General features: G+C 32.1%; 2 protein-coding genes across 2 annotated transcripts; both read left to right on the top strand.

Annotated features, from left to right (window-relative positions):
- Nucleotides 1–248: 248 nt before the first annotated feature.
- LOC133337241 (maternal effect protein staufen) lies at nucleotides 249–3,530 on the top strand. Its single transcript, XM_061545490.1, has one exon. It carries the CDS (start codon nucleotides 249–251, stop codon nucleotides 3,507–3,509), a length of 3,261 nt encoding a protein of 1,086 aa, XP_061401474.1. The 3' UTR covers nucleotides 3,510–3,530.
- Nucleotides 3,531–4,717: 1,187 nt separating this feature from the next.
- LOC133337242 (brain tumor protein) lies at nucleotides 4,718–7,889 on the top strand. Its single transcript, XM_061545491.1, has one exon. The coding sequence runs from the start codon at nucleotides 4,718–4,720 to the stop codon at nucleotides 7,871–7,873; it is 3,156 nt and encodes a 1,051-aa protein (XP_061401475.1). The 3' UTR covers nucleotides 7,874–7,889.
- The last annotated feature ends 16,737 nt before the right edge of the window (nucleotides 7,890–24,626 follow it).

The following is a 24,626-nucleotide window of genomic DNA, read 5'->3' as shown; positions in this document are numbered from 1 at the left end:
AATTCAATCCACCCTCGTCGTCTGCGAAAAACTGGAAAATCGGCCTTTTTTTAATTTAATTTTGTGTTAATCTTAACGTCAACAAAACTATTCATGCCCTGACTGTGCGCTTCCTTGTGATACCAAAACCCCACCATTATGTTATTACAGACACTCTCCGTGGCTTTGGAAAAAAAATGAATCACCATCATCATCATCGTCAGCAAAAACAAAACCAACACCAACAATCATCATCAGCAGCACCTAATATGCCGGCAGCGAGGCAGCAGCAACAGCAACATATTCATGGACATCATAATATGCGTGGACCACTGCCGCCACCACCACTATCCTCCTCCTTAGGTGGACCTCCACAACAACATGCCTTAAATATGGCCGGTTTTCAAGCAGCAGCTGGAGGAGGAGTAGGACCAACAATGCCACCACCACCAACAAATATGCAACAGCGTCCACACCGCTCTCAAAATTATCACAATTTTATGGAGGCAACAAATAGCAGCATTGCTGGAGGAGGGGTGGGAGGTATACCACCACCACCTTATATGCATTACAATCGTATGACCGGCGGAGGAGGAGCAGGAGGTGGATTATCAGGAAGCGGCAATAAAAAATATCATCACAATCCGCAAACGTTTAATAAAATGCGTTCAGGAGCAGGAAAACTTGTACCGCCATCCCAAGGAACCAATCTCAACGAACAACAACATCATCATCACCAAACCTCCTCCTCTACTAACCTACCAGCTCCACTAGCATCCACACAACAACACCATGCCCCTCATCTTCAACAAAATTCTAGTTATGCCAATACAACAACATTGTCAGGTCCACTTAATGTACCCACACCCATGGCTCCCGGGGCCCCAAATCATCCTCCACCACAACAACAACCACAGTCGTCCAGCAATTTGAAAATTCTGGGCCATGAGCAAGGAAAACCCAACTCCTCTTCGACTTTTTCGGCCCAAACGAAAGGTTCGGATGTCATAGCCGCATCCGCAGCCGCCTATGGTGGGTGTCTAAATTCAAAGAAATTGAATGAAATGACTTCAAGACAGTTCCAAACGGCTGCAGGAGGAGGTGGATCTGGTAACAAAACGGCCTCAAAGTCATCCACTACCAATGATGATGTTCCTATAAATTCCCTAAAATCCTTAAACTTTGAGGAGAAAAATCCGCCCACCTCCCAGGAGAAACAAAATGAGGAAAGTTCTGCCAATAAGCCGCCATCTCCCGAAGAAATCTCCCCCGAGAAACTTGCAGGAGATGGAACAAAATCAAGCGATAAAATATCAACCCATGAAGCTTCAGAAATCGATAAGTCCAGCACCAATAACCCTCCTACCTCTGGAGGTGCTGATATGGTTTCCGATCCCCCCAAGGACGCTTCTTCTTCTTCGACGACTAATGACTTGAAAAGTTCCCGTGAAAAAACCCCAATGTGTTTGGTCAACGATCTGGCCCGTTTCAATAAAATCTCCTTTCAATATCGTCTAACTGGGGAAAATGGCCCTGCGCATTGTAAACGTTTTACCGTTACCCTAAAATTGGGCGATGAGGAATACATGGCCGAGGGTTTGAAAATCAAAGAAGCTCAACATTTGGCCGCCAAGGAGGCCATCCTCAAGACCAAATATAAACATCCCATACCCAAGGCCAATCGTCGTAATGGTGATGAACAGGGTGCGGGTGCGGCCAAGGTCAATGTTACACCCACCGTGGAATTGAATGCCTTGGCCATGAAATTGGGTCTACAGACCTACTATATTTTTGATCCCAGGCAGTCGCAGGCGGCCAGTGGTGCGGCGGATGGTGGAGGAGGAGATAAGGGCAACAAGAACATGGGGCCACGCTTTCGAGGTGGTGGGCCTGGTGCAGGGGCTGGAGTTGCCGTTGGCATACCGCCGGGTGGTGGTTTGCTAACACCCAATCAATTACATCATTCTATGAAATATGGAGGTGGCGGCGCTGGCACCTTTGTACCCAACTTGGTGGCCCATCATAATCCGGCGGCAGCTCTTATGCATATGCAACCTCGAGGTGGTGCTGGTGGCCCCAACTATCCTCCTCCTCCACACGGCTATCCAATGCTACCGCCCCACATGATGGCCGCCCATCATCATCCTCATCATGCGCCTCTCTTTCCCACTCCCTGTAAAATTACCCTAATTGTGGGTACGCAAAAATTCATTGGTACTGGCAGAACTATACAACAGGCTAAACATGATGCTGCCGCCCAAGCCATTGAGGCTCTCAAGCAGGAAATGACGGCCGCCGCTGCCCAGCAAAAGGAAAACGATGCAGAGAAAAACGATGAAGAGGGTGATGGCGATAATAAATCACCCATATCGATGGTCTTTGAAATTGGCATCAAACGCAATCTACCGGTAGATTTTAAAATATTGCGGGAAGATGGTCCCGCTCATATGCGTACCTTTACCACAGCCTGTATTGTGGGCCAGATTGTCACAGAGGCTGAGGGTACGGGAAAAAAGATTTCGAAAAAGAAGGCGGCCCAGAAAATGTTGGAGGAGCTGAAGAAATTACCACCCATGGAACCGGTCAACACGGGGACGGGAGCTCCCAATGCAAATTCACCCAATAAAAGGGTTAAGGCTGGTGGTGCTGGTAAAGGAGGGGCTCCAGGGTCTGGAAGAAAATCCAACAAAAAGGAAATGGGAGATAAAAAAGATGCCGCTGGGTTCTCCTCGTCTAGAGCTGGCGATAGAAATAAAAAACGTGAACGTCTAGATTCCGAGCCGGCCGATGCCGCCTCAAATCCCATTACCAAATTGGTTGAATGGTGTCAACACAACAAAGAAAAGGAACCCCTATTCAAATTGATTACCGAAGCCGCCGGCAAGGATCAGCTGAGGTCCCGTCAGCGACAATTTGTGGTGGAGGTCGGGACCAAAGATATTACCGTACGTGGTGTGGGTAATAGTAAGAAAACGGCTCGGCGAAATGCGGCACAAAATATGTTGATGGCATTGGGTGTGGTGGACAGCAGCAACACCGAAGAGGCTGTTCTTTCTAAATCTCCTAATGGCAAAATGAGTGTTGGTGATACCAAGAAAGTTGTGGATAGCTCCTTAGAGGAAAAGGAAACTTCCAAAGAAATACCTAAAACCCCAGCCGCCCCCATAGCCGTTGTCATGAAACAGGAAGAGGCAAAGAAGGAGGTGAAAAAGGAGGAAGAGGAAAAACCTGCAAGTTCCCAAGAAACCAGTATTAAACCAGCAACATCTCCCAATACTTCCACCACCACCAAACCCTCTTCCGGCCTCTATATGAAAGATAAACTCATCTATTTGGCCAAGCTAATGGGTTTCGAAGTCGACTTCTCCGATTATCCCAAAGGCAATCACAACGAATTTCTATCGATTGTTATGATTTCAACAAATCCACCACAAATATGTCATGGCATTGGCGCCAATGCCCAAGAGTCGCAGGAGGATGCTGCCCGAAATGCCCTCAAGATTTTAAGTGAAATGGGCCTGAGCAAATAGAGAAAGAGAAAACCTCCAAAATGGGTTTCAGAAATCAGAAAATTAAACATTGTTATTGAAATGTTATTCACCTCTATCTCCTGTGGGGGGAGTGACCCCTCGCCCCCACACACATATAAACAACTTATTATGAATTAATTGAAATTGAATGAAAACTTTTTAAATGTTGTTATTTCTCTTCTTGTTTAAATAAAGAATTATATATATTGAGTATTGAAAAAAAACAATAAATTTTTCTTTAAATGTGGCCTCGGGAAAAAGAAAAGCATAACCTCAAATGTAGTCGTTTATAACCCCAAAAAATATTCATTATAACCTCATCATATATTCATTATAACCTCAAAAAATCAAAACCTCTCAAATATTCTTTATAAAAAAACATAACCTCTCAAAAAATCTTTATAACCTCAAAAATATCCATTACAACTTAAAAAATTAATTATAACCTCAATAAATAGTCATTATAACCTCAAAAATATTCATTACAACCTCAAAAAAATGACATAACCCCAAATGTTTTTCTTTGTAGTCTCAAATGTTTAGCACCCAAATATGAGTAGGGATATAGGGTCTAATTTAAAATTTGCATAGGCACTTAGCAAGGTTTAAAAATTGTGGAGCGACGATATCGATTCATTACTGAGGAAGCCTTTTTTTAATTTCTCTAGATTCTCCAACCACAATTCCTAACTTGATTATGGAAAAAGTAGAGTAAGCAACCAAAGGAAATGGTAGGGTCCACAATGGCTACTGTAAATCCAACAATAATTATTTAAATATTTTTTTAAGGGTCCACAGGTAGGGTCCACAATATTGGCTACTGTAAAGGGATTTTCCAGCAGGCATTGTGGACCCCATTGTGCAGGCATTGTGCCTGCTTGTAAATCCCAACAACAAATTATTTAAATATTTTTTAAGGGTCCACAATGGCTACTGTAAATCCCAACAACAATTTCTTTTAATAAATTTTTTTTTAATTCAAATTTTAGAAAAAAAAATACTAATCGCCCTTTTTTTCTTACAGGTTTTCACACACACACACCTAACCCCCATCCATCTTTTTCTTCTCCAACAAAGTGTCAGAGAACGGCTTCAAAATTGGAAAACTAAAGGAAAATCTCAACAATCCACACAACAACAACAATTACCACCATCATCCCCCACACCAACAACAACAATTTCATCATCACAACGTAGCCATACTCAAAATGGCGACATCTCCAACGCCATCGTTGGACTCAATACGCGGTGGTACAAATTCCATTGAATCCTATATTGAACATAACGGTTATCTATCCGATTCACCACTCACACTAAGCGGTTCATCACCACCCGTTTCCGATTCGGCAATTTGTGATGATTTTGCCAGTGTTGTCGGGCAGACAGTAGTCGGTGGTGTGGGTCAGCATATTATCTCCGCCTCGTCGGTATCATCATCAGCATCGAGCACATCATCAGCCTCGTCATCGGCTTCGTCTACATCATCGTTGTCCAGCAGTGGTTTGAGTGGTTGTGGCAGCACCTCCAGCAGTGCATCAAGTACTGGTTCAAATTCGGGTAATGGTGGCAGTAGTAATGGTCCCGGTGTTATTGGCAGTGGCAAAGGTAGCCCCTCATTATTGGGAGGTGGCAGCAGCAATAACAACAATGTCATAAATGTCACCACCGCCAATGGTACTGGAGCTGCACCCCGCTGCACGGCCTGTAAGAGCAAACAATCGGATGCTGTGGCCAAATGTTTCGATTGTATCAGTTTCTTGTGTGGCAACTGTTGCACAGCCCATGAATTTATGCATTGCTTCAATGGTCACAATGTGTGTTTGATTAAGGGATTTGAGAGTGGCGTCACACCCAGCAACAACAACAGCAGCAACAATTCCCAACACATGAATGGTAGCAGTAATCCCATGGATTTTAAATTTTCCAGTTCACTTACCATGATGTTGCAACAGCAACAGCAGCAACAACAACAACAACAGCAGCAGCAAATGCAAAAGGCAAATTCCCAACAACAACAACCATTGTCACAATTATCAAAAATTGTGCTCAGCTCGGCAGCAGCCGCAGCAGCTGCCGCCGCCGCTGCCTCGTCGTTTAACAACCATGACATGAATTCCCTGAATTCCCCGGATGGTTCTCAGGATGATATATTTTCCAGTATGTTACCCTCGCTCAGAAGCCAACAACAACAGCAGCAACAACAACAACAGCTGTTACAACAAACCCTACAAAATCAACAATCCCTGTTGTGTCCACGTCACAAAAATGAAGTATTGAAATTTAGCTGCCGCACCTGTTGCACCCTGGTATGCAAAGAGTGTGTCGTCTTGGAACATTCCTCCGGCATGCATGAAGTCGAACATGTCCAAGAGAATGGCCTGGGTTCCATGAGTAGCCTAATGGGAGGCGGCGGCGGAGCCAGCCAACAACAATCCACACCCGAAACCGTGCTGCAAACCGTTTTGGGCGATTTACGCGGCAAGGTGGGCGAAATTGTCTCACTCATTGGCAGTCAAAACACACCCGGAGACAATCAAATTCTCAATGGATCTAAGATCAAGTTACAGTATCAAAAGGCCCACAATGAGGTCAATGAAACCTATCAGTTCTTCTGCTCCATGTTGGATGAACGTAAACAGGAACTGATGAAGGAATTGGAAGGACTCTACAATGCCAAAATGGCCACCCACTCAGCATGGATACAACGCTCCAAGGAATTGATTGAAAAGACCCTACAGACATGTGATGCCATTGAGCGATCGCCAAAGGCCCACACCATTACCGAGGTTTTGATGTTGCGCAAAACATTGGAGCTACAGTTGCAGGCCGCCATCCAAGAACTGCAAATGCATTTCGAATTGGAATTTATGTCAAACTATCAGTCCATACAGGCTGGCGTGAGGAATACCTTTGGTTATATACGGGCCTCATCGGGCGACATTATGCAACAGCAGGTGAAGCAACCACCCATTGCCAGGCCATCACAGAGCACCTCATCATCGTCGTCACATGGTGGTGGCTCCTCGAATTCCAGTGTTACTGGTGGATCACATTTGCCCGGTGGTTTGGGTTTGTCGGCCCAACTGCTGGAGACCTCATATTCCAGTGCATTGTTGGGACGCAATCACCTGCAGTCCGCCGGCGGCCATAGTTCAGCATTTGAAGATTTGATGGCAAAACGTTTCAATTCCAATGCCGCCTCCGGCAATGCGGCGGCGGTGTCTGCATTTGTGGGCGTGCCAGCCAGTAATCCCTATGAAAAGTGGAGCAATGGTGGTTCAGATAATTTGTTTTCCACAAATGGCTCGGATCCGTTCTCGTCGACGACAGCCAACCAAATGTTGGGCGGTAGTAATGGTGTTTCCAGCTGCACCACCGTGGCCACCACAAATGGCGGCGGCCTACCCACCAGTGCTTTGACAGCATTGAATATGACCAATGGCAGTGGCTGCTCCAGTTCCGATTCCATCATGGATTTGACATCAAAGCTGTTGTCGGCTTCCATCTATCCACCCAAGTCCCAGATCAAGCGGCAAAAAATGATCTATCACTGCAAGTTTGGGGAATTTGGTGTGATGGAGGGCCAGTTCACAGAGCCCAGCGGAGTGGCCGTCAATGCCCAAAATGACATTATTGTGGCCGATACCAACAATCATCGTATTCAGATTTTCGACAAGGAGGGCCGCTTCAAATTCCAATTTGGTGAATGCGGTAAACGTGACTCCCAGCTGCTGTATCCCAATCGTGTGGCCGTGGTACGCAATTCCGGTGATATTATTGTCACGGAACGTTCGCCCACACACCAAATACAGATCTACAATCAGTACGGGCAATTTGTGCGTAAATTCGGAGCGAATATTCTGCAACATCCTCGAGGTGTTACGGTGGACAATAAGGGCAGGATTATTGTGGTGGAATGTAAGGTGATGCGGGTGATTATTTTCGATCAAAATGGCAATGTGTTGCACAAGTTTGGATGCAGTAAACATTTGGAATTCCCCAATGGAGTGGTGGTAAATGATAAACAGGAAATATTCATCAGTGACAATCGGGCCCATTGCGTTAAGGTGTTTAATTATGAGGGCCAATATTTGCGACAGATTGGCGGTGAAGGTGTCACCAATTATCCCATTGGTGTGGGCATCAACAGCAATGGAGAAATTTTAATTGCCGACAATCATAATAATTTCAATTTGACCATATTCACACAGGATGGACAATTGGTTTCGGCATTGGAGTCGAAGGTGAAGCATGCCCAGTGCTTTGATGTGGCACTGATGGACGATGGCAGCGTGGTGTTGGCCAGTAAAGATTATCGTCTATATATATATCGTTATGTGCAAGTACCACCAGTTGGTTTGTAAATTAATCAAATCAAATTTTAAAGATTATTATTGTTTTTTTTTTTAATATTAATTAATTAGTTTGTTAGTTAATTAGTTATGTGTATGTAATATTTTTGTATTCTGTATTCCTCCCCCCAACAAGTATACTTATGACACTCTACTTTCCCCTGACCGCCCCCCTTTCCCCTGGCCCACTTTCCCCTTTGGCTAATTTAATGTTTACTTGTGCTTGTTTTTTTTTGTTTGTTGGTCCTCTATTTTTTTAATTATAGCTATTTATAAAAATAATATTCGAACAGAAGAAGACTTTTTTCAAACAGAGGATAAATGTTTTTATTTTTCTTCTTCTCTATATAAGAAAGACTTTTTCCAACAGAGGATAAATGTTTTTATTTTTCTTCTCTTCTCTATATAAGAAAAGAAAAGGAAAAATGAATTTGTTTTTTATTTTTATTATTATTATTATATAGTACATAGATTTTTTAACTAAGAATTTTAGTAAGTAGTTTTATTTTGATTATTTTTATTTGTTTTCTTTTTTGATTATTATTTACGTTTATTATTATTATTATATATATATAGTATATACATATATTTTATTTACACACCCACACATAAAAAACAAAAAATATATACATATATTATTAAAGAAAAGATATGATGTTGATTGATTAATTAATTAATTATCTGTAATATGCTTAAAAACAAAAACAACAAGTTGTAATAATTCCTTTTTTATGAAGAAGAAAATCGAAAATGATTATGTTTTGAATGATAAATCCCCCCACACGAGCGATAATGAAATGCTTAACTTATATTTGTAATATTATTATTATATACATGCATATATACATATATGTCTTTTAGAAGATATACTACTTATAGGTCGTTATAAAAAAAGTGTAAAAAAATCTTAAAAATTTTTTACACACACCCAACTTAAGGTTTTTCCACAAAGAAGAAAAATGAAAAACAAAAAAACCTTTTTGCAACAGAAATGGACTGAGCTTTGTTTTGAATATTTTTTTTATTATTATTAATTAATTAATTATTAACAAAAAACCCTCTCAAAACAAACACACACAAGTTAAATGATGATGATGCTTTTTTTATTATTATAATAATTCTAAAACTAAAATTAAGAAGAAGCATAAGAAAAAAATCTCCTTTTTTATATTTAATTAATTAATTAAATGTGTAGTAGTAAAAACTTTATTAATATATATAAACACAAAAGAAAAGAAACAAAAAATAATAATAATAATATTGAAAAAAGAAAAGAAATTTAGGTTAGGATTCTCTTAAGAGCAAACCCCACAAAGGCTCTTTTGGTTATTTTTTATACTCTCTCTCTCCCGCCAACTCCTCATCAGTTGTTTGGTTTTTTTTGTTTAGTTTTGGTAGCAATTTTTTTTGAAATGTTTTCAATTTTATTTTCATTTTATTTTTTGATTAGTTAATTCTCAAAAATATTTTATTTAATGGAAAAAGAAACAACAACAACTTGACTGAGCTCCCTATCTCTTCTTGTTAAATTTCTCCCTGACTAAATGTTGGGGGTCTTGAAAACGATAGAAAGGAAGGATGTAAGTTTTGGAATGGATTGAAAACCATTTCAATTGGTAAACCGATTTTAAAGCCTATTTTCTTCCCCTATTATATATTTGAGACCCCCAAAATTCTTTTAATTGTAATATTTTATTTGAAATCTCTCCCTGACTAAATCTGGGGGATCTTGAAAAGGATAAAAAGGAAGGAAGGAACAATATTGAAAAAACTAAACTTAGGTTAGGATTCTCTAAGAACAACCACAAAGGCTCTTTTGGTTTTATTGAAAAGGATAAAAAGGAAGAAATCAAACTTTGGAATGTGGTTACAAATTGAAATCAATTTCAATTGGTAAACATATTTTGAAGCCTTTTTTCCTTTCTATTATCCATTTGAGATCTCCAAGAAGAATTTTTGCCCCTCTACTTTCCTACAAAATTCGTTTAATTGTAATATTTTATTTCAAATCTCTGCCTGACTAAATTTGACGCCGGATTGAAACACATTTGAAGAATATTGAATTTAAACTACTTTGAAATCTCTCTTTCTCTATGTTTTTAGTTATATTTATATGAATCCAAGAAAAGGGCCCAATTTTTTTTATAGACAAATGAAAATAATGAAAACAAGGAATTTAGTTTTTTTTTTAATTTTTTTTGTGTTTGAAAAAAAGCTCAGTTTTTTTTAGAAATTAATTTTTTTTTGTTATCACAAAACAACTCTCTCCGAAAATTATTTTTTTTTGGACAGAGTAAAAATTACTGCCCAAAACTTATTCCACAAAAATGAAAATAAAATCTCATGCTCTCTCTTTATTTTAAATTTCTGCTTGTCATTGTCGTCATTTATTATTTTTTTATATAAATGTATTTTTAATGATTTTAAATTATTTATTTAAAAAAATATATATACACATATATGTTTTCTGTTCTCTCTGTTTTTTATTGTTGAGGTATATACATACATAAGTTTTTAAGGAAAATTTTTGTTTTTTATTTTTTTAATTATTTTTTTTTTATTAAATTAATAAAATTAAGTTAGCATTTTTTTTAGAAAAACGATAATCCACTTATTTTTTTTTGTATGTAAAAAAACATTTTGTTCAAATTATTTTTATTTTTTAGTTTTGAATTTAATGCACATTATTTTGTTATATTTTTTGGCTGTTTTTTTTTGTCTTCTTGAAAAAAGAAAAATATACTTTAAATAACCACCACAAAAGAAAAGAAAAAAAAAAACAACCAAGAAATACGATTTTTATTTTTAAATATTTTTTTTATTATTATTAATTATTTTTTTATATATAATAATATACTCGCATTGATTTTTTTGTGTCTCTTTTTGTTAATTGTTTAAGTTAGAGTTTTAGTAGTAGTTATTATTATATGTATGATGGCAAAAACCAGAATTTTTTTTCTTGAATACAAACGGAAATTTTCTGTTTTATTTTATTTTAAATTTTTTTCTAAAGAAAAACATATTTTTTTATATATGGAAAAAATACTGTATTAAAAAAACAAGGAAAATTAATTTATTTATTTTCTGTTTTTATGTTTGTTTTTCTCTCTTCCTCCTCCTAACCTATGATCCTCTTACTCCTCCTCCTTAATCTCCTCCTCCCATATATATTTAAATTTCAATGAATTTGTATATTATTTTTTTAGTTTTAATAATGTATGTTTGATTTTTTTTAATTTTTTGATTTATTTTTTTTATATAAGAACTGAACAATTTTTGTGCGAAGCGAAATAATATTAAATGATTTTGTTAATTTTTTTTATTATTATTATTAACTATTATATAAAACAAACAAACGAAAAACGTAAATACAAAAAACACTGAAAACAATTTTTTACTGTTTAAATACAAACAAAAAACATTTAAAAAACAAACTGTTGATTTTTTCTATATATTTTTTAAATAATAAAACGAAAAAAATTAAAAAACAAAATGAAATACTTTTTTTATTCCAACATAATACCAAAACACCCACCCCACCCATCACCAGCAACCAAACCTCACCAACCCAATCACTTACAGACAAAAAATAAGGAAAATTTTATTGAAAAGAAAATCATTTGGCAATAATTTAAAAAAAAAAAACTTTCATACACATTGAAAAAAAATTTTATATAAATTAAAAAAAAAAAAAAAAAAAAAAAAAAAAAATAGATATGAAATACGTTTCAATGAATTAAAAAAAAGAAACCCAGAATTTTTACAAAAAATATTTTTTTTTTCAAAATCATAATTTTGGTAAAAATATTTCCATTTATCCAAAATTGCTTTGAATTTTACATTTTTGAAATATTTTTTATCAATTAGTTGTGTTTGTTGTCTATTGTGTGGTAGTTTTAGTTCCTGTAGTGTCAGTCGTTCCTTGGATTTGAAAAAAATATTTTTTTATAGCGTGGATTTTTTAAAAATAATTTTTCAGGGTCTATACAAAGACGTGGATTTTTTAAATAATTTTTTTAACACCTATACAAGGCGTGAAAATAAAAATGGTTTCTAGAAAAAATTAAATCCCCCCTCCATCGCCCCAGCATTTCTAGGTTGTGGAGCAAAATTGCTCATGCAGGGGTATGCCTAAGAGAAAAATTACCAATTTTTGAAGATTTTTTTTTATTTAGAAAGACCTTGGTTAAAACCAAGGACGATATCTTCCTTTAACGGTTTTGAGATTTTTTCCAGAAGGCTGAATAAAATATCTTCTCGGAAGATTAAGAACACAGCCTAAATGAATTTAAATTTGTATTAATAAAAATAGCTTAGAGAAAAAATTTAAAAAAATTATGGCATTTTTAAGTTATTCATGACGGAATTTTGTAGAGGAGAAATAAAAATATAGGCCTATTCGAGCCACCAAAAAATATTCATTAATAAAAATCAAGCTTATTCGAGCCACTAAGAAATATTCATCAATAAAAATCAAGCCACCAAAAAATATTCTTTAATAAAATCCACACCTATTCCAGACACCAAAAAATATTCTTTAATAAATCCACGCCTATTCGAGCTACGCAAAAAATATTCTTTAATAAAAATCCACGCCTATTCAAGCCAACCCAAAAATATTCCATAATAAAAATCCCCGACTATTCGAGTTGCCAAAAAATATTCATTAGTAAATCCACGAATATTCGAGCTATCCAAAAAAGTCTTTAATAAAAATTCACCCCGTTTTGAGGCACCAAAATAATATACTTTGGTAAAAAAATCTTTCTAGAAGAAATCCCGGAGCATCCGATGCTTGATCCATCACATTTAAGGGTACATTAAATAAGGCAAGACTATCAGCCCTCTTTGAATTTCTCCAGATTTTACAAATAGAAAAGGTCTTCAGAAGGACTGTGGATAAGGATATTTTAAATAGCAACAAAAAACGACTGTGGACTAGGCTTTTCATAATAGCACCGCCAAAAGCCTTATGAAAAAATGAGGTTGGTAATTCAAAAAAAAAAAAAAAAAAAAAAAAACACTCAAAGGAAGGTTTGTGAAGGAGGGTTATGTTCAATAGATCTTAAGAGGGAATGAAAGTTCCCAGGAAAAAGTTCTCCAGAGAGGGACTTCGAATTTGGTTCCTTTAAATATCCGAAAAAAAGGACTTTAGATTAGATTAGATTATAGAGGGGTTGTAAAAGAGGATAATTTAAAAATCGCCACAAAGCCGCCTATAAAAATCCCTAGTTCTATACTACCTGCTAGCGGCGAATTTTGATAGCCAACCGTCTGGCCTTTTTAAGACGTTCCATTTTTGAAGAAGTTCGAGTGGCAACAAATTTGATACAGAGAAACTTTCAAATTTTATTTGAAGGATTTTTTTAAGAGGAAGGTTAGCTATGTTTTCAGGATCTTTAGCATCAAAAGTGGCCACTATAACATGGACTATAAATGGCTCCCAAAGGAACCTACACCATTTTTTAGGGACCTACAAAGGCCTGAATTTAAAAAAATATTTTTTTAAAGACCTACACAAGGCGTGTATTTTTAAAGAAATATTTTTTAGGGACCTACACAATGGGTAAATTTTTTTAATACAAAACTAAAAAGAACAGTCTTACATTTTCAAAAAAAAAAAAAAAAAAAAAATCATGGTCTAATATATCCTTAAATCAAGATCTAAATGAATGAATAAAAAAAACATAATTTTGGCCTTAAGTTTTTTTTTTTGCAAGAGCTAAAACATCTTTGAATTAAAAAATAAAGATATACAGCAGTCGTGGTCTTAAAAAATACTTTATTCAAGATCTAAAACAACCGTGGTACTTTAAAAAATATTTTTCGGGTTTATTTTATTTATTTGAAAAATTTTGCCTGTAAGGTCGATTTTCTGCATAATTTATAACAATCAAATTTTCCTGGTCCTGAATTAAAAAAATATATATTTTTAAAAACCCAACACAGCCGTCTCATATTTTCTATTTTCTATTATTAATACTTTAAACAGAAAATCATACAATTTTGTATGGCAACTGAAGACTTTATATATATTTATTTTTTTGTTTTTACAGATTTGAAATTATTAAAAAAAATATTATAGAATTCAAACCAGCTGAACAACAACGTACAAAAATTACAAATGTTTTAAATTTAAATTATATATTTTTTGTGTTTATTATTATTTAACCGTTGTAATCATTTGTTTTATTTATGGAATACGTTTGGTCTAATTTTAATAGGGGAGAGGGGGGCACCTTTGAACACTTTTGGCTTTCAAGCCCTATAAAATTTTTTATTTTATAATTTTTGGTTTATTATTTTTAACTTAATACTTTAAAATGAATATACAGAAAATCATATATTTTATTTTTTTAATAGACGGCAACTGAAGACTTTATATATATTTATTTTTTTTATTCATTTTGCATTTTTTTAAAAAATATATAAAAAATGTTCAAAATTTAAAAAAATTAGATTTATTAATTGACTTAAAAACTAAAATTAATATGGTGAAAAATACAGTTAATTTCGTAATTTTATTAGCCATTTGAAATTTTGAGAAATCAACAAAAGTTACAAAAATTACAAATGTTTTAAATTTAAAATTATATATATATTTTGTGTTTAGAAATTATTATTTAACCGTTGTAATTTACAATGACACTTGTTTTTTTTCGATTGGTTTACGCATATAGTTGCCATATACAAAAATGTGGTTGCGTCTATAATTTTAATACTGCTTATTTAAAGTTACATTACTAAAATAAGTATTGTATTCTATGTGTTTTTTCTGTATACCACCAATTATTTTTAATGTGTAGTAAATATAGCAATATTTAAGTTTTTTTTTGCTGACTGAGTTTGTTTTTAGATTTTAAAAATAATTTTTGTTTCTATTTTTTTAAATGCTTGTATTCTTTTGTTTATTAACTTAATATTGCTTAAATTTATTTTAAGTATTATATTTTTATGTGTGTTTCTGTTTCTTGTTTGATAACTTGCCATTCATCATAATAAATAATAAACATTGAAATCATAACCATAACCAACCATCATATTCATATTCCATATTTAAAAGTGTAAAATTTTATTTACTTTTTATTCAAGAATTTAATTTATTTTTATTGCAAATTAATAATATTTTTTGGAACATTATCGAAATGAAGTGTCGGGATAAAGTTCGAAAGAAAATATATTTGGGCCTTACGAATGTCCTTACACAGACACTTTAAAGACCACTTTAACGATGTCCTTAAAGTCGCCTTTTTAGACGACCTTAAAGTCATCTTAATTTATAGATGTCTTTATGTCGTCTTCTTAGACGACTTTTTATTACTTTTTCGTGACCTGTAGAGGGCGTGGATTTTTAAAATAAATTGTTTTTCGTGACCTATGGAAGGAATAGATTTTTAAAATATTTTTTTTTTAAACCTCCTCTTTTATTCCTTGTGGAGCCAAGTTTTGGGTTGTTTGTTTTTTACACCAAAATTTATTTTATTATTAAATTATTTTTTTATTTTTATTAATATGTTTTTTTATATTTAAAAATAATTCATTTTTACTAAAGAAAACAGTATTCCAGAATTTCAAAGACAATCGCAAAAGTTAGCATTTTTGTTTCTTATTAAGTTTTGAGTAGGGTTTAGGAATTTGCAAAACAAAAAAAAAACGAACTATTTTTAAATTAAGTTATAAAAGTTAATTTTTTTAATACACAATTGTTTATGTTGCTAAAAATACTTGACTTCGGAAAAACACCAATCTATTAAATAAAGATAAACAAAAACTTATAGATTTTTTTAAATTAAAAAAAAAATCATCTATTCTTGCACATATTAAAACTGTTAGGCACAATTGAGAATTACCTTTTATTTCTTAATTTATCTATATACACACAAAAAACATATATAAGAAGGAAAAATGAAAATGTATTTAATTTTTTATCAAACAAAGCGTTAGATTCTAAGTATTGTAGTGGTAAAAAAAGAGTATTTTTGTTTTAGGTTATATTTTAAATTTTAACAATATTTAACATTTTAGTTTGTTTTCTTATTGAAATAAAATATATCACATATATATTATATTCTTATTAAATAACAAACAATATTAAATCTCACCAAAAAAAAAAGAGTAAGAAATGTTAAATTTTTTCAAAATTTATTTTTTTGGCATTATTATTATCAACATATATTAAATTTTTAAATATATATTTTTTTAAACAAAACACATAAGAAATTCTTAAAAAACGATAAACATTTTTAATACAAAAAAACCAACAATAATACAAACAAATGTTTTTTTACAATATCACAAAAAAATGAACGTCATCGTTATGGACCCGCCACAATTTCCCCCTAAGTGTAGTAGATTTTTTTTTAAATGTTAGTTACATATATAATACAAAAACAAAACAACAACAGAATGGACTTAAAAAAGTGGAATATTAGAAAATATGTGTTTTTTTCGTAATACAAAACAGATTTTATAAAAGAAAAATAATAATAACTAACACATGTTGTAGATATATTGAAAAGTATATAAAGTTTTGTTATATAAAAGGCGTGAATAATTTTTGAATAACTTTTTCGAGTGCTATATAAGGCGCAGAATTTTTGAATAATTTTTTTCCAACTGCTATACAATGATTATTCGTGACATTTAGAAGACGTGAATCCTTTGAATATTTTTTTTTTCGCGAATTTTTAAATTATTTTTAATGAGACCCCATATACGACGTGAATTTTTAAAAAAATATTTTTCGAGACCTTTACAAATCTGTCTTTTTTTTTTTTTTTTTGGAAAACTATATGAGCGACTTAAGTTGAATTTAAGTCATCTAATAGTCAGCTTTCATGGCGTATTTATAGGCATTGAAGTTTATAGATCATCTTTAAGTCAATTTGTAGACGACCTTAATCGCCCATGTGCTGCATTTCGAGTTTGCTCGAATGTGAAACATTTTCCCAAATTTGGTGTGCTCCATTCCGAATTCCCAAAAAAATATTGGGAATATAATTCGAACACATATAGCCTTGTGGATTGAAAACGAAATGAGATCGTACGTGTTTTTCTGAGCACGTACAAGTTAAAAAATAACGCTGAAGTAATATTTAGCGTGTTTTTACAATATTTATTTAAAAAATAAAGTATTTACATTAGTTTTTATAGTAAAATTAAGAAAATAAAAAAGGGCTCATTTTATCAAAAACAGCGCGTAACATTTCTGAGATCAATCTGGAAACTCAACCTCCATATGATCAAAATAAAAATAGAATCTATAAAAAATCTACTTTTAAGATTTCCAATAATACTTTTGATAAAGTTTCTTGCAGATGTGTGCTCTTTATTATATCGATGTTGACAAGATCTATGCTCCACTTGTTTATAGGGCGTCATCAAAAATGTTTCTAAAGCGTAACCACTGTCTCCTGGAAGCCAACTATTTTGCATACCATTTCCTCTTTGTTAATGCTGCCTAGCTGCACTCATATGTCAAATAAAAGCATCATGGCTGGATCCTGGTCTGCAGCTGTCCACAGCTTGCACACACTTTGTCTTCCAGGACTTTCATTACTCTCCACAATATTTTACACATTGTTGTGCGATCAACACTTATATTTGAATCATTTGCCACTACCCTCTGAAACCCACCAACAGCCAGAAATCTTTGCTGCTAACTTCGGGCTTTCGGCAATGGTACCCTTGTGTATGAAAGGACCAACTTCTCTCAAAATATCCATAAATGCTTATTTTAACACGTTCCAGTATCATTAGACTTTTTCTGGTAGAAACCAGGGCAATTAATAAGCCAGCAGGCATATTTTTTCTTAATTTTGTTGTTAAACAAATTGCAAATTCCAATGAAACATATGTTTTTTATTGAACACATTTCGTAACATATTGAACACAGCTATGCTTTCGAGCCGCACTTTCGCTCGAAATTGAGCACACCATTTTACACAACATGGGAATTTAAAAAAGTATGGGAATTCAAAAACTCTCGGAACATGTCACATGGGCGAATGTCACTTTTATGGATGACCTTTGTCGATAACATTAAATTCGCCTTTATTTACTACCTAACTACCATAAATCTGTCATTATAGATCGTCTCTTTAAGGACGACCTTAAAGTCGCCATTTTTAGACATTCTTAATGTCGTCTTTGTAGATCATCAAAGTTGTCTCCATAGAGAGGACCTTAAAGTCTTTATATGCGACCTTTATGTCACATTTATAGACGTCCATAAAATCGAATGTTTAGAGGAATATTCATTTTTATAAACGAATTTAAAGGCGTTTTTATAGACGATTTTTAATCACTTTATAGAGGAACTTAAAGGCACTTTTATTGTCTTTATAGAATACCTTAAAGTCTCTAAAAGCGACCTTACCTTGTTGACATACTTAAAGTCCTATTTATATACGAACTTAAAATCATTTGTAAATTCGATATTTAAATCGCCTTTTTTATGGTCGTCTATAAAGGCTCCTTGAAACACTTTAATAAAGGCCTATATATGCGCCTTTACGAACTTAAATCCCTTTTAAAAAGGTCCATAAAGTCTCATTTGTAGACGATTTTAAATACATTTAAAGAGGTCCTTAAATACGACATAAAATCCCTTTATAGACGAACATAAAGACACTTATTGACGTCCTTAAATTAATATTTGTATGAGACCTTAAAGGCGCCTTTCAAGGAACCTTTTTTTAGACCTTTATAAATAATATCCTTAAATCAATATTTATTTGCTAACTTAAAGACGCATTTGTAAAAGGCTTTTAAGACGCCTTTATAGACGACCATGATGTCATATTTATCCATATCCTTAAAGTCCCCATAAAGGACTTAATATGTGTGCTTAGAATTGTGTTTGAAATTTTATTTGAAATCAAATTTGTAGGCGATTTTTAGTTGCCTTCAATGACAACCTAAAACTCCAAAAAAAATCTTCCTAAACCCGATTATAAGCGTTTAGAAGTGACCTTCAAAACACCTTTCTGCACGACTTTCAAGTTGACATATATAGGCGACATTCAAGTCGCTTTCTTATTCGACATTAAGTGCTGACTTTGTCGTATTTGTAGACATCGTTTCCGACTTTACAACTCGGCCTATATGTTTTACACCTTTCACTGCAAATTGAAGTCCAATTATTTGAATATGAATGAAGAAAAATATACAAAAAATATTGAGATTATTTTCACTTCTGAATTTTTCATTAATACAAAAAAATTCCATGATGTTATCCAATTTGAAAAAGACATTTTGTTTCCATATTCTCCATTGTAAAGTATTACTTCGTTTAAAGATTTTTGGAGATAATCCGGGTAACCATAAGACCGGGTACCATTATGTTGTTATATTGTTTTCCCTGGATTGAAACTGAATGGAATGTTTTTTCTTTTAGGTTATGTTTAAATTTTGCTGATGAAACATGTAATATTCCCAGGATCATATTCCATATTCCAGACTTCAATATTAATTACAAAGTAAAAGGAGTCAATAATTTTTAAAAAAGGGCGTAACAATTAAAAATATGTTATATTTCTACACCTTCTTCAAGTAATACGAAATAAGACTCAATTTGTATAGTCCAAATTAGTCCAAAGTATTACTTTGTTCTAAAATTCATCTTAATTTTTTTGATATATATTTTCCTGAAATTTGGAAAAAAACATATTAAATGTGAAGAAATAAATCGCAAGCTATTATAAAAAATTTTAACTTTAAAAAGATAAAGGTTATGTTCCGATCCTACTGAGGGCTTTGCATCCTTAATATTAGACATATATTAAGTATAATTATTTTCAAATAATCCACAAGCGAGTTGTGTCCATTTTATGTCCTTATCAAGTATTTGAATTTCCTTTGTTAGAAACAGCTGCAAAAAGGGTACACTAGATCGTATTGATCCCAGGGTACTATATGATCATTCTAGATTTGTTTTAACAAAACTTTATATACCTACAATATAGAGAAATCATAAAATTTAATTGCTCAAAATAACGTATATGAAAACAAAATAATCTTTAATAATCTTGAAAACCATAAGTAAAAAATCTCAGTGAAAAAGTTTCTTCAATATTAAACAAAAAACAAACAAACCGGAACTTAACTTACATTCCTCCGCATATCTTGTTAAACAAAAAATAAAGAAATACTATAACATTTTTTATAACTGAAATAAAAAACAACAACAAAACATTTATTCAGTTGCATTTCAAACAAACATATATACATACATAATATTCAAAAAAAAAATAATAATAAAAACTCTATTTCAATGTTGACAGTTAATTTTTCTATGTATAAACAAAATATAACAACAACAAAATATTAAAAACTGAAAGGATTAAAATATTTCTGTTTAATTTTCCAGTCATCGAATATGATTTGAAACTTTTCCCGATATATCTCTCACACAAATCAATAGCTCCTCTATATGTATTGAATTAAACGAAAAAGGCCCCAAAATCTTCACCACAGTCATCACTCACTCACACACACACTCATATAAAATAATATTATATATATGAAATAATTTCTTATTAAAAAATATATATACTAAACAGAAATAAAAAATAATAAGATTGTGCTTTTTATGTGAATGTTGAATATTTATTATACATATATACATAGAAAACACACACACACTCATACGCATATATATACAGAAGATAATATTTAATATTTTTATTAAAGAAATTGCATATTTTTTAACTTGTTTTTATCAGTTGACTAAATCAACATGTGTCATGTGTAATAGGAGAGGCATTGAACTGGCTAGAAATTTAAAGCATACTTTTAGGCGCTACATGTTCACAGTGAAATAATTCATATTAAAATGGTTTTTGAGTGTTTTTATAGATTTTTTCCGGTCGAATCTTTATGAAAATTGGAATTTCTATTTTCCTATCCATTAAATATAATGTGTGTATGTGTTTTTGGCGGCAAAATTTGCCTTGTAGCAGTTTAATATGGTAATGTTTACACAAATGCCCCTTGCACTAAAGAGGCCTGGCCACACATCAAATAATTTACAGTAGATTGATATTTTGATGTGAATTTAGCTTAACTTACACACAGACACATTAACTTCTTACCACCACATCATGTTTTCATATAAATAACAATAAATAAAATACATATAAATATACATACATTTTTTACTTGTTAGGCTCTGTGAAACAAAATATAAAAAGAATGAAATCAAGAAATGTTACTGTAATAATGTTTGGAACAAAAAAATATATATTTATAAAAATGATGAAATGACAAATGTTTTAAACTATACACAACTTTTTTCACAAAAAACTGTTTTTCACTACTTGTCATCATAGATTTTTTATTTTATTAATCATACAAAACATACATATTTACATATAAATGGTGTCGTCTCATATAAACTCATATACATAACATAGATCTTTAAAAAAAATAATTACAAAAAATTATGAGAGAAAAGAACTTAATGAAAAAATACATGCACTCAGTGTTAAGGTTTAGTTACAAGAAGAAGAAAATTAATTGTTGGAAAGGAAATACATGTTTGACAGCACAAAATTGACAGTTTTTTTTATACAACATTTAAATCATACAACATATTAATAGATACAAAAATTAAAAAAATCCCCCATAAAAACCAAGCATCAATGTGTGGAATGTTATGAAAAAAAAAACAAAAATTCAAATGTAGTTTATATTTTTGATAAATGTTGTTAAACAGAAGAAAACAAAAAATGGAAAAGAAAACACAAGACATAAAAAATATATAACCCAACACTACTCTTTCTACTCCCTACTCCTCCACACACCTACTAAAAAAATCTAAATCATTTTTTATACTTAAGTCCATATCTTCCCAAATGATTTTCTTGAAAAAATATTTTTTTAAATAAAATTGTGATTATAATTTTGAAGACAAAAGAAACCCCCAAATGGCAACTATCTATCTAAAAAACACATATTTTTTTATAAAAATTAAAAACAAAACCAAAAAATCTAAACTACCAAAATTTAAAGCCAACCAAAAAAAGTGATGTTGCATATAAACACGTTTAAAGCGTAATTAATTAATGATGTCTACAGTACAGAAAAAATAAAAACAAAGGACATATGGTTCCACAATATTTCTATATATATATATATGTATATATTCATTCGCTTTAATCATACTTAAAATGATTACATGACTACTATTTTGTATCATTATTTGTATGATAAAAATTCTTAATTACCTGTTTTATTAAAACTAATATAATGTAAACATGAAAAAAATATACAACTTATATTAATTTATTTTTTTAAACTGGAACGATGTAAATTTAATTTATTTGATATGTTTACATTGAAGCCGTTTGTTCTGATTATCGAAATGGCAACTGATTTAAAATCAGCTGATTGATATTTAACCATGGCACACTGAATATGTAGTCCATTTAGCACAGCTGATGACTTGATTAACTGTAAAAGTGTGTAATTTCTGCATGAATTCGTTGTGCAATGTTGCCAACCATGTGAAATATTTAATGGAAAATTTTGACAGATGGTCGAGACAAAAACAAAGGTTTTTGTTTTGATACATCACTTTATAATTGTATCATGATTAAAACTAATTCGATGTAATTTTTTAAATATGTTTTCATCGTAGCCACACTTGTCCTGATGTTCTATATGACATCTGATTTGAAATCAGCTGATTGATATTTGACATAAAAGCGCCATTTTTTTAATCTAATTTAAACACGTTAAAACAAGAACATAGTAAAAAACATTGCTTATTTTTTAACTATTTAAATTTAATTTATGACATTTTGACATCTGATTTAAAATCAGCTGATTGATATTTGACATAAAATCGCGATTTCAATTTTTGTATAGGATTTACTTGACGGATTTTTTTGGCATTGAAATTGAATGGATTTCGGGATCACAACGCGCTTTTTTTCAAAAATCAAACAGCTGATTTTAATCTTCTGATGCCATGATGAGGATTTTTATCAAGGCCTATTAATAAGGTCATCCAGGCAGACCAGCTGGATATCAAGGTAATTTAACCTTCCAAAAGCAAAGTCAAAATTTGTAACATTATACTTGAGAAAAAAACAGCTGACTTTCGCTTGTTTGGTGACCTTATTATTAGATTTGATTTGATGACAAATGGCTTGGATTTAAACATATCTTTAATTATTTATTTCATTATATATGTTTATCTTCAAAAAAATTAAAAAAGGTTCTGAAAATAAGTATAATGAACAATTATTCCAATATCAATTAATAAGATCACCCATCAAGCGAAAGCCAGCTGTTTTTTAAGTCTGATGTCAAAAATTTCAACTTTGTTGTTGGGAGTTTATTCACAATAACGGATTTTTGTTGTAAACTTGAGAATCAGTTGATAGCAAACTGATGACCTTATTAATAGGCCTTGAATAATTTATTGTTTATTTTATATGCTTCTCGAAGAGTCAAATTTGACATTTAATTCCAAATTTGAAATTTCATTTATAGGAGAACATATTATCATATAAACTCTAATTTCCTTACTTACCTGTGAAATAAATTATGATTTTCATAGAACACGTTTGTCAAACCACAAAGAAGAAATGTTATGCAAACAGCTGACACCGAAGAAAAAACATATGATCGTTATTATCAAGCCATCGATCACATGATTCCTCTCAATAGCATCTTATGATACGTTTACATCAAATGGGTTGTATAATAAATCATATGAATATCAAACATATTTGATCTGTTCCCTTACTACAAGAATTTACTGCAAGTTTTTACTATTTTTCGAAATCATAAAAACAATTGTTTTTGTGGTAAAAATTCATACAGTACGGAAATAGTCCAATTGTAATTTCCATGGTAAATATTTCAAATAAATTATCATATCCATCACATACGATGAAAACTTGGTGGCAGAAAAGTTAAGTTTTATTCATATGTCAAAAATCAAACCTATTTCAAATGTCAATTTCCAAAGCATATACGTCAAGTAAAATTGAGTTTAGATTGACTAAATTCACTCGATCTCAAATTCACTCTCTCGCAATGGACGTTCGATATCGAGTGGATTTGCAAATCTAAACGCATTCTGCTTGGCGTATATTCAGTGTTTTCATCATACATTCAATAGATTTATTTTGACATTTACGCTATGGAAATGGCATTTACATCTAGTGGATTCTGTAAATTTCAAACGTACTTTAAAGCAATCAGCTGATTCTATTTTGGCCTTTATTATGAAGGTTTTTTCATACTGTCATTTAAATCAACGATTTTAGTTTACATTATATGTGCTTTAATAAAACATTTCATTAAAATTGTTAATATCTTCTTATTTTGGTTTACATCATATGAGTTTTAAATAAAACACTTCATTTAAATTGTCAATCAATTTCCTTTCATGAAACTATTTTTTAATAATTTTTCTGTACTGTACACATCGTCTCCAACTGTTCTCTAAAGTGATTAAAGCTTTTAAAGCCAAAGCTTTTGGTTTTTTTTAAATTATTTTGATATTTAAAATACAAGGTTTATCGTTTTTTCTCCCTCCCCCGAAATGATTTTATGAAACATTTAAGTAAGATATTTTATTAGAAGCTTAATGAAATCCAGTTTATATCTTAAAAAAAAGTATATATAGACATTATCAATAAACAACATATTTACATATATAAAATAAAATATTAAGCCAAGTAGTTGTATGGATTTATTTGTAGGTATTTTATATACTATGTTATGTATTCACAATCATTAATATTAA

The sequence above is a fragment of the Musca vetustissima genome, unplaced genomic scaffold (genome assembly GCF_032173495.1).
Source record: "Musca vetustissima isolate MV318-11 ecotype Yass unplaced genomic scaffold, APGP_CSIRO_Mvet_v1 utg42001, whole genome shotgun sequence".
Lineage (NCBI taxonomy): Eukaryota > Metazoa > Arthropoda > Insecta > Diptera > Muscidae > Musca > Musca vetustissima.
Note: the sequence above shows the minus strand (reverse complement) of the source record. Positions and strands in the feature narration are given on the sequence as shown.

Excerpts from the sequence above, each read along its gene's own strand:
- LOC133337241 (XM_061545490.1), top strand. The coding sequence starts at position 249 with ATGCCGGCAGCGAGGCAGCAGCAACAGCAACATATTCATGGACATCAT.
- LOC133337242 (XM_061545491.1), top strand. The coding sequence starts at position 4,718 with ATGGCGACATCTCCAACGCCATCGTTGGACTCAATACGCGGTGGTACA.